Genomic DNA, 17,072 nt, shown 5'->3' on the forward strand with positions numbered 1-17,072 from the left:
ACAACTACTGGTTAATATTTTCCTTGTTTATTTCTCTGTTGATGACTTATAGTGCTGGGTCAGGACTTCTGACCATGACACAGCCAATCACTGGTCTATTTCCCCTGCCGCTGTTGTAGCCATCGTGTGTGTGTGCGTGTGAAATTATGTCATTGTGGGTGATAATTATTCATGTCCACAACATGCCAGATTTGCTGCCCGTTAAGTGTGTCTGCATTGGCAGTCTTTGTTGCCACGTGGATGGTATGCAGCTAACTGGCCTACAAAAGACAGCTGCCACAAGTGTAAAAGTCCTGTGGACATTGTTTGAGCTCATTTGACCACGGACAGACATTATTGGTGCGCGCAACAAGCAGCTTTATTGGAAAACATCAAGAAATTTGCACAGGATCACAATAAAAATATATATATATGACTAATTCTCCCATAATATTCTAAAAAAAAGCTTTACCAGACCACAAAGATATATCTCTCTCATTATTCATGATAATGTAAGAACAATTACAGAAAAGTTCCACTTGAAAATATTTCACAAGAGTGCAAATACAGCACGGAATACTTAGTGCTTACTCTATTCACTAAGCATATTGATAAGCACCACCTGCTAAGCTGACAAAGGAATGTTTTTTTTTTTTTTTTAATAGTTGAACCATATTACATATATCTAGGCTATAGCCAGGCTATATCTTCCATTACAACAGAAGAACAGTTCACAATACTTTATAGCAGCTAGCCGTAGGTCCTGGAAAGCAATAGTGAAGCAGTTTTATGAGAATTGTTGTATAACGGCAACACTATCATTCTTACATCATATAGGACTGGTTTTCTGGACCCAAATGAAGCCTACTACTCCTGGACTAAAAAGTATGCTCCAAGGAAAAAAATTAATCGAAAGTTATTTTAGGCTTAGTCTAAATCTGGGAAACTGACAATCAGTGTCAGATCCCTTTATTTATTAGAATTGAGGGCTAAAACAGAATCACTGGACAAGTGCATGATCAGAGCACAATGGAGATTTAGTTTGGACAAAGTGTGACCAATTTCTGGCTTCGCACATCTCTGACACAGATCCTTCATTGTGTGGGACACTCCTAACAACCTCAACTTAACCATCTGGGGGAAGAATGTCAAACTGACCTTGGATCAATGTTTAGGGGCAACTATTGACTTATAGGTAAGGACTTGGAAGGGGTGGGGGAGTTGGGGAATGGGGCTCCTCCCTGAGCACAGCTCTCAGGACCATGCTGCTCGGGACGCTGCCATACTGGCGTGCCTGGGTAGGGGTGTGGAGGTGGTAGCGATGGCAGATGATGCCCTGGCACTATGGTGGTTGCGGTTGGTACTGCCAGGCCTGGGGCTCTTTCCTGAAGAAAAAACAACAAGACAACAGGGGTCAATAGTCCTACTGATTTACATACTATTACTACTACATTAATTATATGCTAGTATTACTATACTACACATATGATGAAACAACAAGACAACATGCGTCAATAGTACTACTGATTTACATAATATTGCTACTACATCAATTACATACTAGTATTACTATACTACACATATGACGTACTACCTTCTCCCAAATTTAACTCCCTCAATGTAAAAATATATGGGCTATGTACATTCGAGTACAACAGTACACCACATTTGACGTTTGTGGGGTGGGAAAAAGGGAAACAAAAAAACAGCTGTGAGCATTTGTTATAATTTTGTGCATTTTAAACACAGATAGATCACTCAAAAACTATATTTTAATATTTGTTCATAAGAAAAATGGTGCATGTCAGCAGCCACTTTCAGTACAGTATGCAGTACTGCCACACAAAGGGGATGCCGCCGGGAAATTTGAGGCATTATCAAGTGCTTGTCAAATTGTGAAAGAGAGAGACTGATAAAGTGTGTACAGCCTGCACAAAAAACTAAGCAGAGCTCATGCCTTTCATGCAACTTTTTTCAAATCATCATTAGAGTCGCATCATGTAGCCTTAGAAAGTATTAAAAATCAAAACATATAGCTCAACTAAAGTTACATAAATAACTCTAAATTAAGCATATAGGAGTAACTGTTTCTTTGTTAACCGCTCACCACAGATTTCCACATGTGCGCATTCACTCAAATCGTTTGGAAAAAATATATTTTATTTTATTCAATTGTATTCTTCATACTATAAAATAATTCCATGGAATTCTAAGCAAATGTCTGCTAAATGAACTAGTGTAGCCCACAGCCATATGGCATAGCCAGATCAGTACCATACATAAGGACAACTCAGAGTATGCTATTCTGTTCTTCTGAAATAACTATATTTTCTTCATATCATGTTTCTTTAGACCTGTCTAAAATAAATCATGGATTTATTGTGATGGTGTAGGCTATATTACATGGATTTATTAGACTTTATATAATGTAGATGCTCCAAAGGTCTGCATCAGTGGCTTGTAGGCTTATGTGTTGAAGCCAGAAGATGCTACATGCGTTTATGTTAATTAATGGTCAATTACCGTGAGACCGGCAGTTAGTTTGACAATCACCGTGAGCAGCCCTATGCGTGAGCAGCCCTATGCGTGAGCAGATAATTTATCAAAATACAAGTAATCTGAACACAAGTGTGACACGTGTGCATACAGTAGGGAGTAATATGTATGTTTTAGTCTTCACATATCACAACTTATTTCAGCATATTGATTATGAATTTGGACAATTAAAACCGGTGACACTCAGCTATAGTATATAGTATATATAAAAAATACAGGAAGCAGCAACAATATCATTTCCAACTTATGTTTTAGGAATATACATTTTAATATTATTTCTCATCATGATTCTACTTCATCATGTAAAAACTAGTGAATGCTATGATTTATTTTTGATATCATGTAAATTTGTTTGCCCTGGCTACAGTGGAAGTGCTCAGTGCTTATGATCTCGAAAACATTACATGCAACAAAAAAAAGGGATTATATCAACAGTGGACTAATGGAAAAAATACCAAAATATGTTTTGAGTAAAGTGATCCTTCAAAAGAACAAAAATAAAAGATGCCAATTCAGTCTCTCTTAATGAATGACAGAAATAAGTATTGTCTTTGGGCTATTGAGAGCTATTGAGCATCAGTTCTTCAGAGAGTTGACCTGGTGACGTTCTGCTGGAGGACCGCTCCATCTTGGAGGGCGATCTGTCCATGGCAGAGAGCGAGGTGGCGATGCCCAGGTATCCGGCCTGGCGCTGGTAGTCTGCCAGCTGCTCTGCCCTCTTCATGCCCCGGGTAGGCCTCACTGACTCTAGCCTCCGCAGGAAAGCCTGGTGAGAAATGGTGGTAACAATTTCCATGAAGGTACCTGTATAATGTCTTCCTAAGACATTCATAACCTATACATATCACTTGTCATAAGGTGACGTATGCAGATATGAAATGGCTATTAACTGCTCTATTAATACGGTGAGGGTTATGAAGCCATTAGGTGCCCATCAACATTTTCAAACACTGGCAGAGCATAAAACACTTTTACATTCCTTTTCCAGATTGGACCTGAAAATCATAATATAATTGTGTGTCTAGCAATGGATACCTTTAGGTACTGCAAAGTATTCAACACCATTGGTAACTATCTGGTACCGAATGGTATACAGTCATGGCCAAAAGTTTTAGGAATGACAAAAATATTAATTTCCACAAAGCTTGCTGCTTCAGTGTCTTTAGATATTTTGTCAGATGTTACTATGGAACACTGAAGTATAATTGCAAGTATTTCATAACTGTGTCAAAGGATTTTATTAACAATTACATGAAGTTGATGCAGTTTTGACCCTTCTTTTTCAAGACCTCTGCAATCCACCCTGGCATGCTGTCAATTAACTTCTGGGCCACATCCTGACTGATGGCAGCCATTCTTGCATAATCAATGCTTGGAGTTTGTCAGAATTTGTGGGTTATTGTTTGTCCACCCACCTCTCGAGGATTGACCACAAGTTCTCAATGGGATTAAGGTCTTTGGAGTTTCCTGGCCATGGACCCAAAATATCGATGTTTTGTTCCCCGAGCCACTTAGTTATCACTTTTGCCTTATGGCAAGGTGCTCCACCATGCTGGAAAAGACATTGTTCGTCACCAAACTGTTCCTGGATGGTTGGGAAAAGTTGCTCTCGGAGGATGTGTTGGTACCATTCTTTATTCATGGCTGTGTTCTTAGGCAAAATTGTGAGTGAGCCCACTCCATTGGCTGAGAAGCAACCCCACACATGAATGGTCTCAGGATGATTTACTGTTGGCATGACACAGGACAGATGGTAGCGCTCACCTTGTCTTCTCCAGACAAGCTTTTGTCCGGATGCCCCAAACAATCGGAAAGGGGATTCATCAGAGAAAATGACTTTACCCCAGTCCTCAGCAGTCCAATCCCTGCACCTTTTGCAGAATATCATTCTTTCCCTGATGCTTTTCCTGGAGAGAAGTGGCTTCTTTGCTGCCCTTCTTGACACTGGGCCATCCTCCAAAAGTCTTCGCCTCACTGTGCGTGCAGATGCACTCACACCTGCCTGCTGCCATTCCTGAGCAAGCTCTGTACTGGTGGTGCCCCGATCCCGCAGCTGAATCAACTGTAGGAGAAGGTCCTGGCGCTAGCTGGACTTTCTTGGGCGCTCTGAAGCCTTCTTCACAACAATTGAACCGCTTTCCTTGAAGTTCTTGATGATCCGATAAATGGTTGATTTAGGTGCAATCTTACTGGCAGCAATATCCTTGCCGGTGAAGCCCTTTTTGTGCAAAGCAATGATGACGGCACGTGTTTCCTTGCAGGTAACCATGTTTGACAGAGAAAGAACAATGATTCCAAGCACCACCCTCCTTTTGAAGCTTCCAGTCTGTTATTCAAACTCAATCATCATGACAGAGTGATCTCCAGCCTTGTCCTCGTCAATACTCACACCTGTGTTAACGAGAGAATCACTGACATTATGTCAGCTGGTACTTTTGTGGCAGGGCTGAAATGCAGTGGAAATGTTTTGGGGGGGATTCAGTTCATTTGCCTGGCAAAGAGGGACTTTGCAATTCATCTGATCACTCTTCATAACATTCTGGAGTATATGCAAATTACCATCATACAAACTGAGGCAGCAGACTTTGTGAAAATTAATATTTGTGTCATTCTCAACTTTTGGCCACGACTGTACAGTATAAGCTAATAGTGTTTCAAAAGGTAAATATTGTGTAATTGTGCACTACAGACCACTTTGTCTATTTTGATTATGCCAGCCCAGTGTCATTGATAGAGTAGGCAGCTGCAGGCATGCTGCACAAACGTAATATTATTAGCACACTTCAGTTAAACAAATTGGATCTGTCAACAGTGTCAAAGGGAATGAGCCATTACCATTATAAAACCAAAATAAACGTCCTCTCGCTGTCAACTGCGTTTATTTTCAGCAAACTTAACATGTGTAAATATTTGTATGAACATAACAATATTATACAACTGAGATACAAACTAAACAAGTTCCACAGACATGTGACTAACAGAAATGGAATAAAGTATCCCTGAACAAAGGGGGGGGTCAAAAGTAACAGTGTGGCCACCAGCTGCATTAAGTACTGCAGTGCATCTCCTCCTCATGGACTCTACCAGATTTGCCAGTTCTTGCTGTGAGATGTTACCCAACTCATCCACCAAGGCACCAGCAAGTTCCCGGACATTTCTGGGGGGAATGGCCCTAGCTCTCACCCTCCGATACAAGAGGTCCCAGACGTGCTCAATGGGATTGAGATCCGGGCTCTTCGCTGGCCATGGCAGAACACTGACATTCCTGTGATTTCCTGGCAGGAAATCACACACAGAACAAGCAGTACGGCTGGTGGCATTGTCATGCTGGAGGGTCATGTCAGGATGAGCCTGCGGGAAGGGTACCACATGAGGGAGGAGAATGTCTCCCCTGTAACGCACAGCGTTGAGATTGCCTGTAATGACAACAAGCTCAGTCCAATGATGCTGTGACTCACCGCCCCAGACCATGACGGGCCCTCCACTTCCAAATCGATCCCGCTCCAGAGTACATGCCTCAATGTAACGCTCATTTCTTCGACCATAAACGCGAATCCAACAATCACCCCTGGTGAGACAAAACCGCGACTCGTTAGTGAAGAGCACTTTTTGCCAGTCCTCTCTGATCCAGAGATGGTGGGTTTGTGCCCATAGGCAACATTGTTGCCGGTGATGTCTGGTGCGAACATGCCTTACAACAGGCCGACAAGCCCTCAGTCTAGCCTCTCTCAGCCTATTGTGGACACTGATGGTGGGATTGTGCGTTCCTGGTGTAACTCGGGTAGTTGTTGTTGCCATCCTGTACCTGACCCACAGGTGTGATTTTCGGATGTACCGATCCTGTGCAGGTTCTGTTACATGTGGTCTGTCACTGCGAGGATGATCAGCTGTCAGTCCTGTCTCCCTGTAGCGCTGTCTTAGGCGTCTCACAGTACAGACATTGCAATTTATTGCCCTGGCCACATCTGCAGTCCTCATGCCTCCTTGCAGCATGCCTAGATGAGCAAGGACCCTGGTCATCTTTCTTTTGGTGTTTTTCAGAGTCAGTAGAAAGGCCTTTTTAGTGTCCTAAGTTTTCATAATTGTGACCTTAATTGCCTACCATCTGTCAGCTGTTCGTGTCTTAATGACCGTTCCACAGGTGCATGTTCATGAATTGGCTGTAGAAATATAACCACTCTCAAATTCAAAGACAGAGTTAAGGATGAAAGGACTGACCATCCATGATACAAAAAGTACAGTTTTAAACATGTTTTAAAAAACAGCAAAACAGTGTTTGTTAACATTTACTTTGTTTACAAACACTGGAGTAAAACAAGCTTATATTTTGGGTTCGTTTATGAATTGTTTTGTACCCCTTTTTCTCCCCAATTGGTAGTTACAGTCTTGTCCGTACGGGACTTGCAGCGATGGGACTCGGGAGAGGCGAAGGTCGAGAGCTGTGCGTCCTCCGAAACACAACCCAGCCAAGCTGCTTCTTGACATAACGCCTGCTTAACCCGGAAGCCAGCCGCACCAAAGTGTTGGAGGAAACACTGTACACCTGGCGACCGTGTCAACATGCATTGCACCCGGCCCTCCACAGGAGTTGCTAGTGTGCTATGGGACAAGAACATCCCTGCCGGCCAAACCCTCCCCTAACACGGACGACGCTGGGCCAATTGCACACCGCCCCATGGGTCTCCAGGTCGCGGCCGGCTGTGACCGAGCCTGGACTCGAACCAATCTCTAGTGGCCTTAGACCACTGCACCACTCGGGAGGCCCATATTTAGGGTTCTGATGGGGTATGAAAGTTGAACTAAGCTCATGAGGCATATATAAGTCATATTCTTCAAGAATCAATGGGTATATACAGTGCCTTCGGTAAGTATTCAGACCCCTTGACTTTTTCCACAATTTGTTACGTTACAGCCTTTTTCTAGAATGTATTAAATTGTTTTCCCTCAATCTACACACAATACCCCACAATAAAAAGGTGAAAACAGGTTCAGATTTGATTTTGCAATCTCATCCTTGAGATGTTTCTACAACTTGGAATCCAACGGTGGTAAATTCAACTGATTAGACATCATTTGTAAAGGCACACATTTTTCTATATAAAAGGTCTCACAGTTGACAATTCATGTCAGAGCAAAAACGGAATTGTCCATAGAGCTCCGAGACAGGACTCTGTTGATGCACAGATCTGGGGAAAGGTATCAAAAATGTCTGCAGCATTGAAGGTCCCCAAGAACACAGTAGCCACCATCATTCTTAAATGGAAGAAGTTTGGAACGAGCAAGACACTTTCTAGAGCTGACCGCCCGGCCAAACTGAGCAATTGGGGGAGAAGGGCCGTGGTCAGGGAGATGACCAAGAACCCGATGGTCACTCTGACAGAGTTCCTCTGTGCAGATGGGATAACCTTCCAGAAGGACCACCATCTCTGCAGTACTCCATCAATCAGGCCTTTATGGTAGAGTGGCCAGACGGAAGCCACTTTTCAGTAAAAGGCACATGACAGCCCGCTTGGAGTTTTCCAAAAGGCACCTAAACGAAACTCCGACCATGAGAAACAAGATTCTCTGGTCTGATGAAACCAAGATTGAACTCTTTGGCCTGAATGCCAAGCATCACGTCTAGAAGAAACCTGGCACCATCCCTACAGTGAAGCATGGTGGTGGTTTTTCAGCGCCCGGGACTGTCAGGATCGAGGGAAAGATGAAAGGAGCAATGTACAGAGAGAGATCCTTGACGAAAACCTGCTCCAGAGCATTCAGGACCTCAGACTGGGACGAAGGTTCACCTTCCAACAGGACAATGACCCTAAGCAAACAGCCAAGACAGCGCAGGAGTGGCTTCGGGACAAGTCTCTGAATGTCCTTGTTTGGCCCAGCCAGAGCCCGGACTTGAACCCGATCCAACATCTCTGGAGAGACCTGAAAATGGCTGTGCAGCGACTCTCCCCATCCAACCTGACAGAGTTTGAGAGGATCTACAGAGAATGGGAGAAACTCCCCAAATACAGGTGTGATATTTCTTTCTTTTTTTAGACATTGCGACAGCCGCAAAGTATGTGTGCTGGTATTTAGTTAAAAACACAACATATGTACATTAACTGTGAACACCGTATGTCTACTGCACAGCTTTTGTATGTGTGTGAGTGAGTGAGTAAGAGAAAGAGAGAGAGTCCTATTCAATTTATATTGCGCAGTAGTTCATTCAGAGATGGATTTGGTTAAATCCGGTCAATAAGATGAGCATGCAGATGAGGTTCTACGATGTCATAACCCCCCCCAACCAACCCCCACACCCCTTTACCATTCCTTGTGACATTACACAAGAGAAACGCTTTGCTGACTTATGAGGCTTTGGGCCCCTCTCCCTAATTTAACTGGTTGGTTGGCCCTTAGCCATGACCTTGCCCTTATTGGAAGTACATGGCACGAGTTCACATTAACTCTTCTTTAGACACAGTCCACACTAATTAAAACTACTTGACCCCTCCGATCATGTTCAATAGCTAGGTCTCTTGCAAATAGATTTTATTTCAATGAGAAACTGGATAAATAAAAGTGGAAATTAAACTAAAGTATTAGCCAAACACATTACCAAAACACAAAATAATTGGGTCACTGTGGCAAGATCATATGGCATTTTTATATATATTTCAACTATCTAATGTGAGTAGACAGTTCATGTAGAAACAGAAATATTTCCAAGGCCATTACCACCAGAGACCTTAATGAAACTGGGAGAGGATAGTGAGCCCTGAAAAGCAGAGGTAAAAAACGTGGCCCATTGAGAGTAAAAATAACCAGCCAGTAGCTCAAAATGTCACATGCAGTCACGCTCCCACCAACAAGCCCTACGGAGAGGAAATCTCAGTAAGTGAGACCGTCAGGAAGAACTAGGAATGGAAATAGGGGAAAGGTTAAGAATGGTCCCCCATATTCCATAGGAGGCAGAACTGACCAGTACTATATCTAAACCCCTTGCTAGAAAATATATATAAAATGTTTTGTGTAAACCAATACAATCTCTCAGACAATGTGTATAACAATATCATAAAATATGCATAGAGCCAGGTAAGGACAAGGTATTCATATTTCTCACAGGTCACACTTTGGTTAGTCCCAAATTATGATCTACAAATGGTCAAACTATCTGTTGATATGCAACTGCTTGGTAAAGTTAGGGTTAGAATAAGGGTTAGGTTAAGGTCATGGCTATTGTTAGTGGATCGTTAGTTGAAATGTTGTTGATGGTAATTGAACATCTACAAACCATCTACTTGGGATTCTACACATAAAGTGATACCTTCTCTCAAACTATATAGTGTACAATGAGTGAGAAGGACAGTCAACTACCCTGAACAACTCCAATGCTGGACAAATGTGCCATCTGTCAATGGAGAGACAGAGTGTGTGTGTGTGTGTGTGTGTGTGTGTGTGTGTGTGTGTGTGTGTGTGTGTGTGTGTGTGTGTGTGTGTGTGTGTGTGTGTGTGTGTGTGTGTGTGGTGTATATACATCACACGGTATATTCAATTACCACACTAAGAATAGAGGGAGGGAGAGAAACTTTCCTCCCCCTCTTGATGAGTTAAGAGAGAGAGAGCAAGAAAGAGCGAAAGAGAGCACTGCAAGACAGCTACAGTACTGTACAGCCTGTCCCAGCCAGCACTGCTCATTGCACAATAACAGTGCGAGTTTGAGATAAAAAGGGTGACTTTCTGACATATAGGATGACATATTTTATCTAATCACTGCAAACAATGATTAGATAAATTCCAGAATATTTGTCAAGTTCGTTTGTAGAGACGGACCAGAGACGGATGTTGAGTTCCACATAATTTATTGAAAGTGAAACTTAGCAAAACAAAACAATAAACAAACAACAAACCATGACTACAGAGGTGCTACGTGCACTTACTAAAAACAATATCCCATAAAACACAGGTGGGAAAAAAATGGTACTTAAATATGATCCCCAATTAGAGACAACGATAGCCAGCTGCCTCTAATTGGGAATCATACCAAACACCAACATAGAAAAACTAAACTAGAACCCCACATCTAAAATAACTAGAAAACCCCCCAGTCACGTCCTGACCTACTATACCATAGGGGGGAAAAGGCTCTCTATGGTCAGGGCGTGACAGTACCCCGTCCCGAAGGTGCGGACTCGGCCTCAAAATCTGAAACAAATGGGGAGGGTGGGGGGGATCTCGTGGATCTGCCAGCATCGGTGGCGGCTCTGGTGCGGGACGAAGAACCCGCTCATCCCACGGATACGCCAGCATCGGGGGCGGCTCTAGTGCGGGACGAAGAACCCGCTCAGCTCGCGGATCCACCATCTTTGGTGGCGGCTCTGGTGCGGGACGAAGAACCCGCTCATCCCGTGAATCCAGCCATGGACCCGGGCTGTGCCTGGACTGGACACTGTGCCTGGACTGGACCTCGGTATCAAGGAAGGCTCCTGCCATGGAGCGGGACTGGACACCAGATCTGGATTGGACATCAGTGCAGAGGAAGGCTCCAGCCTTGGAGCTGGACTGGACGCCGTATCTGGACTGAGCACCGGCGCAGGAAAAGGCTCCGGCCATGGGGCCGGCGGCTCCGGACCGGGGACCCGTCGCCTGAAGCTCCGGACCGGGGACCCGTCGCCTGAAGCTCCGGACCGGGGACCCGTCGCCTGAAGCTCCGGACCGCCACCCAGATCCTCTGGTCGGATGTTGAGCAGAACACACTTTCACAACATCTCTCTCATCTCACTCTCTCCCAACTTCGCCATTGCCTTCCTGACAGTCTCTGGCTCTTCCCTCTGCTCAATCGCCAGCTCCATGTGTCCCCCTCCCCCAAAACTTGGGGTTGTCCTTGGGCTTTCTGTAGCCGCGAACCCTGTCGTCGTTGCTGTCCTCCATTATCTCCCTCCGTCTGTCGCCAAGGAAGGGTTTCGCATCTCCCCATCACTTCTTCTAATGTCCAGAAATCCTTCCCACTTTGGGCACGCTGCTTGGTCCTGGTTTGATGGGATATTCATTTGTAGAGATGGACCAAGGTGCAGCAGATTTTGAGTTCCACATAATTTATTGAAAGTGAAACTTAGCAAAACAAAAAACGAACAACAAACCGTGACTACAGAGGTGCTACGTGCACATACTCAAAACAATATCCCATAAAACACAGGTGGAAAAAATGCTACTTAAATATGATCCCCAATTAGAGACAGTGATAGCTAGCTGCCTCTAATTGGGAATCATACCAAACACCAACATAGAAAAGCTAAACTAGAACACCACATAGAAAATAATAACTAGAAAACCCCCCAGTCACGCCCTGACCTACTATACCATAGAAAAACAAAGGCTCTCTATGGTCAGGGCGTGACAATATTTTTTTACAAATGAAAAAAAAAACATTTAAGCTGAAATGTCTTCAGTCATTAAGTATTCATCCCCTTTGTTATGGCAAGCATAAATAAGTTCAGGAGTCACATAATAAGTTGCATGGTCTCACTGTGTGTGCAATAATAGTGTTTGACATGTTTTTTTTAATGACTACGTCATCTCTGTACCCCACACATGCAAGTCAACCACAAAGACCAGGGAGGTTTTCCAAAGCCTCGCAAAGAACGACACCTATTGGTAGATGGGCAAAAATGTTGTTTATTTATATATATATATATATATATATATAAATATATAAATATATATATATATATAAATATATATAAATAATGTGGCAGGACTTGCAAACTAGCAAACAAGCAACACTGAAGCATGCATGAGAGCACCAGCTGTTCTGGATGACTATGATCATGCTCTCCATAGCCGATGTGAGCAAGACCTTTACACAGGTCAACATTCACAAGGCCGCGGGGCCAGACTTATTATTAGGACGTGCACTCAGAGCATGCGTGGACCAACTGGCAAGTGTCTTCACTGACATTTTCAACCTCTCCCTGACCAAGTCTGTAATCCCAACATGTTTCAAGCAGACCATCATAGTCCCTGTGCCCAAGAAAGCAAAGGTAACCTGCCTAAAATGACTCCCGCCCTGTAGCACTCAAAAGGAACACCTATGTGAGAATGCATAGTGCCCACAACATCACAGTGCCCACAAAGCTCATCACTAAGCTAAGGAGCCTAAACACCTCCCTCTGCATCTGGACCCTGGACTTCCTGACGGGCCGCCTCCCAGGTGGTAAGGGTAGGCAGCAATATCATCAGCGTGCTCAGTCCCCTCCTATACTCACTGTTCACCCACAACTGCGTGGCCAAGTCAGGATGCTCTCGATGGTGCAGCTGCAGCTGTAGAAATTTTTGAGTACCTGAGGACCCATGCCAAATCTTTTCAGTTTCCTGAGGGGGAATAGGCTTTGTCGTGCCCTCTTCACGGCTGTCTTGGTGTGCATGGACCATGTTAGTTCGTTGGTGATGTGGACACCTGAAGGAACCTGAAGCTCTCAACCTGCTCCACTCCAGCCCAATCGATGAGAATGGGGGCATGCTCGATCCTCTTTTTCCTGTAGTCCACAATCATCTCCTTCATCACGCTGAGGGAGAAGTTGTTGTCCTGGCCCCACACGGCCAGGTCTCTGACCTCCTCTTTATAGGTTGTCTCGTCATTGTTGGTGACACTATTGTGTCATCGGCAAGCTTAATGATGATGTTGGAGTTGTGCCTGACCGTGCAGTCATGAGTGAACAGGGAGTACAAGAGGGGACTGAGCACCCACCCCTGAGGGGCCTCTGTGTTGAGGATCAGCATGGCGGATGTGTTGCTACCTACCCTCACCACCTGGGGGCAGCCCGTCTGGAAGGGGGCGTATGTCTTATGGCCAACGTGACATGGTGTGATGAAAGAAACATACAGGAACTCAAATCCTTCTGTTCACCTGATTTAGAATTCCTCACAATCAAATGTAGACCGCATTATCTACCAAGAGAATTCTCTTCGATTATAATCACAGCCGTATATATCCCCCCAAGCAGACACATCGATGGCTCTGAACGAACTTTATTTAACTCTCTGCAAACTGGAAACGATTTATCCGGAGGCTGCATTCATTGTAGCTGGGGATTTTAACAAGGCTAATCTGAAAACAAGACTCCCTAAATTTTATCAGCATATCGATTGCGCAACCAGGGGTGGAAAGACCCTGGATCATTGTTACTCTAACTTCCGCGACGCATATAAGGCCCTGCCCCGCCCCCTTTCGGAAAAGCTGACCACAACTCCATTTTGTTGATCCCTGCCTACAGACAGAAACTAAAACAAGAAGCTCCCACGCTGAGGTCTGTCCAACGCTGGTCCGACCAAGCTGACTCCACACTCCAAGACTGCTTCCATCACGTGGACTGGGAGATGTTTCGTATTGCGTCAGACAACAACATTGACGAATACGCTGATACGGTGTGCGAGTTCATTAGAACGTGCGTTGAAGATGTCGTTCCCATAGCAACGATTAAAACATTCCCTAACCAGAAACCGTGGATTGATGGCAGCATTCGTGTGAAACTGAAGGCACGAACCACTGCTTTTAATCAGGGCAAGGTGTCTGGTAACATGACTGAATACAAACAGTGCAGCTATTCCCTCCGCAAGGCTATCAAACAAGCTAAGCGCCAGTACAGAGACAAAGTAGAATCTCAATTCAACGGCTCAGACACAAGAGGTATGTGGCAGGGTCTACAGTCAATCACGGACTACAGGAAGAAACCCAGCCCAGTCACGGACCAGGATGTCTTGCTCCCAGGCAGACTAAATAACTTTTTTGCCCGCTTTGAGGACAATACAGTGCCACTGACACGGCCTGCAACGGAAACATGCGGTCTCTCCTTCACTGCAGCCGAAGTGAGTAAGACATTTAAACGTGTTAACCCTCGCAAGGCTGCAGGCCCAGACGGCATCCCCAGCCGCGCCCTCAGAGCATGCGCAGACCAGCTGGCCGGTGTGTTTACGGACATATTCAATCAATCCCTATACCAGTCTGCTGTTCCCACATGCTTCAAGAGGGCCACCATTGTTCCTGTTCCCAAGAAAGCTAAGGTAACTGAGCTAAACGACTACCGCCCCGTAGCACTCACATCCGTCATCATGAAGTGCTTTGAGAGACTAGTCAAGGACCATATCACCTCCACCCTACCTGACACCCTTGACCCACTCCAATTTGCTTACCGCCCAAATAGGTCCACAGACGATGCAATCTCAACCACACTGCACACTGCCCTAACCCATCTGGACAAGAGGAATACCTATGTGAGAATGCTGTTCATCGACTACAGCTCGGCATTCAACACCATAGTACCCTCCAAGCTCGTCATCAAGCTCGAGACCCTGGGTCTCGACCCCGCCCTGTGCAACTGGGTACTGGACTTCCTGACGGGCCGCCCCCAGGTGGTGAGGGTAGGCAACAACATCTCCTCCCCGCTGATCCTCAACACTGGGGCCCCACAAGGGTGCGTTCTGAGCCCTCTCCTGTACTCCCTGTTCACCCACGACTGCATGGCCATGCACGCCTCCAACTCAATCATCAAGTTTGCGGACGACACAACAGTGGTAGGCTTGATCACCAACAACGACGAGACGGCCTACAGGGAGGAGGTGAGGGCCCTCGGAGTGTGGTGTCAGGAAAATAACCTCACACTCAACGTCAACAAAACTAAGGAGATGATTGTGGACTTCACGAAACAGCAGAGAGAACACCCCTCATCCACATCGATGGAACAGTAGTGGAGAGGGTAGCAAGTTTTAAGTTCCTCGGCATACACATCACAGACAAACTGAATTGGTCCACTCACACAGACAGCATCGTGAGGAAGGCGCAGCAGCGCCTCTTCAACCTCAGGAGGCTGAAGAAATTCGGCTTGTCACCAAAAGCACTCACAAACTTCTACAGATGCACAATCGAGAGCATCCTGGCGGGCTGTATCACCGCCTGGTATGGCAACTGCACCGCCCTCAACCGTAAGGCTCTCCAGAGGGTAGTGAGGTCTGCACAACGCATCACCGGGGGCAAACTACCTGCCCTCCAGGACACCTACACCACCCGATGCTACAGGAAGGCCATAAAGATCATCAAGGACATCAACCACCCGAGCCACTGCCTGTTCACCCCGCTGCCATCCAGAAGGCGAGGTCAGTACAGGTGCATCAAAGCTGGGACCGAGAGACTGAAAAACAGCTTCTATCTCAAGGCCATCAGACTGTTAAACAGCCACCACTAACATTGAGTGGCTACTGCCAACACACTGTCAATGACACTGACTCTACTCCAGCCACTTTAATCATGGGAATTGATGGGAAATGATGTAAATATATCACTAGCCACTTTAAACAATGCTACCTTATATAATGTTACTTACCCTACATTGTTCATCTCATATGCATACGTTGATACTGTAGTCTATATCATCGACTGCATCCTTATGTAATACATGTATCACTAGCCACTTTAACTATGCCACTTGGTTTACATACTTATCTCATATGTATATACTGTACTCGATATCATCTACTGTATCTTGCCTATGCTGCTCTGTACCATCACTCATTCATATATCCTTATGTACATATTCTTTATCCCCTTACACTGTGTATGACAGTAGTTTTTTTGGAATTGTTAGTTAGATTACTTGCTCGTTATTACTGCATTGTCGGAACTAGAAGCACAAGCATTTCGCTACACTCGCATTAACATCTGCTAACCATGTGTATGTGACAAATAAAATTTGATTTGATTTGATTTGATTTAAGTCCAGGATCCAAAACATTTTCAAAGACTCCAGTCACCCAAGTCATAGAGTGTTCTCTCTGCTCCCAAACGGCAAGCGGTACCTGAGCACCAAGTCTAGGTCCAAAAGGCTCCTTAACAGCTTCTACCCCCAAGCCATAAGACTACTGAACAATTAATCAAATGGCCACAAGGACAATTTACATTGACCCCCCACCCCCTTTGTTTTTACACTGCTGCTACTCACTGTTTATTATCTATGCATAGTCACTTAACCCCTACCTACATGTACAAATTACCTTGACTAACCTGTACATTGACTCGGTACCGGTACCCCCTGTATATAGCCTCGGTATTGTTATTTTATTCTGCTACTTTATTTTATTTATTTATTTTTCTTAACTCTATTTCTTGAACTGCATTGTTGGTTAACGGCTAGTAAGCATTTAACGGTAAGGTCTACCTGTTGTATTCAACTTGTCTAAGTCCTATCATCAACTGATTTTAGCCATGGAATGCCATGGCTGTGGATTGCATGCATTGTTTAAATTAAATGTTGGCATATTGGCAGTTAGTTGTTTGAAATGATGGAATAATTCCTCTAAAACTGGTTGACTAGCGAGCTAACAAACATACAGTGCAGATAAATTCTTAAAATTAAATATTTTACAATATCTTCTCAATATATATATATATATATATATATATATATATATATATATATATATATAATATATATATATATATATATATAAAAATACAATATCTCATCACAGCAACACTATTATGGCTCTAGCCAGAAGTTTTGCTTTGGCATTTA

The 17,072-nt window shown here is 44.4% G+C and overlaps 1 protein-coding gene across 3 annotated transcripts in view; it reads right to left on the minus strand.

The window, feature by feature from the left end:
* Positions 1 to 602: 602 nt before the first annotated feature.
* Positions 603 to 17,072, minus strand: part of cfap97 (cilia and flagella associated protein 97) — a 34,479-nt gene continuing 18,009 nt past the window's right edge. For 2 of the 3 annotated variants that reach the window (XM_024398371.2, XM_024398372.2), the window contains exons 7-8: positions 3,133 to 3,301; positions 603 to 1,364 (exon numbers count right to left, since the gene is read on the minus strand). In XM_024398371.2, coding sequence (XP_024254139.1) covers positions 1,234 to 1,364; positions 3,133 to 3,301 — 300 coding nt within the window. In that variant the 3' untranslated portion in view covers positions 603 to 1,233. The remainder of the gene's footprint in view (positions 1,365 to 3,132; positions 3,302 to 17,072) is intronic. The other variant, XM_024398373.1, reaches the window with a different exon arrangement.

This window comes from Oncorhynchus tshawytscha, linkage group LG34, assembly GCF_018296145.1.
Source record: "Oncorhynchus tshawytscha isolate Ot180627B linkage group LG34, Otsh_v2.0, whole genome shotgun sequence".
In the NCBI taxonomy this organism is placed as follows: Eukaryota; Metazoa; Chordata; class Actinopteri; order Salmoniformes; family Salmonidae; genus Oncorhynchus; species Oncorhynchus tshawytscha.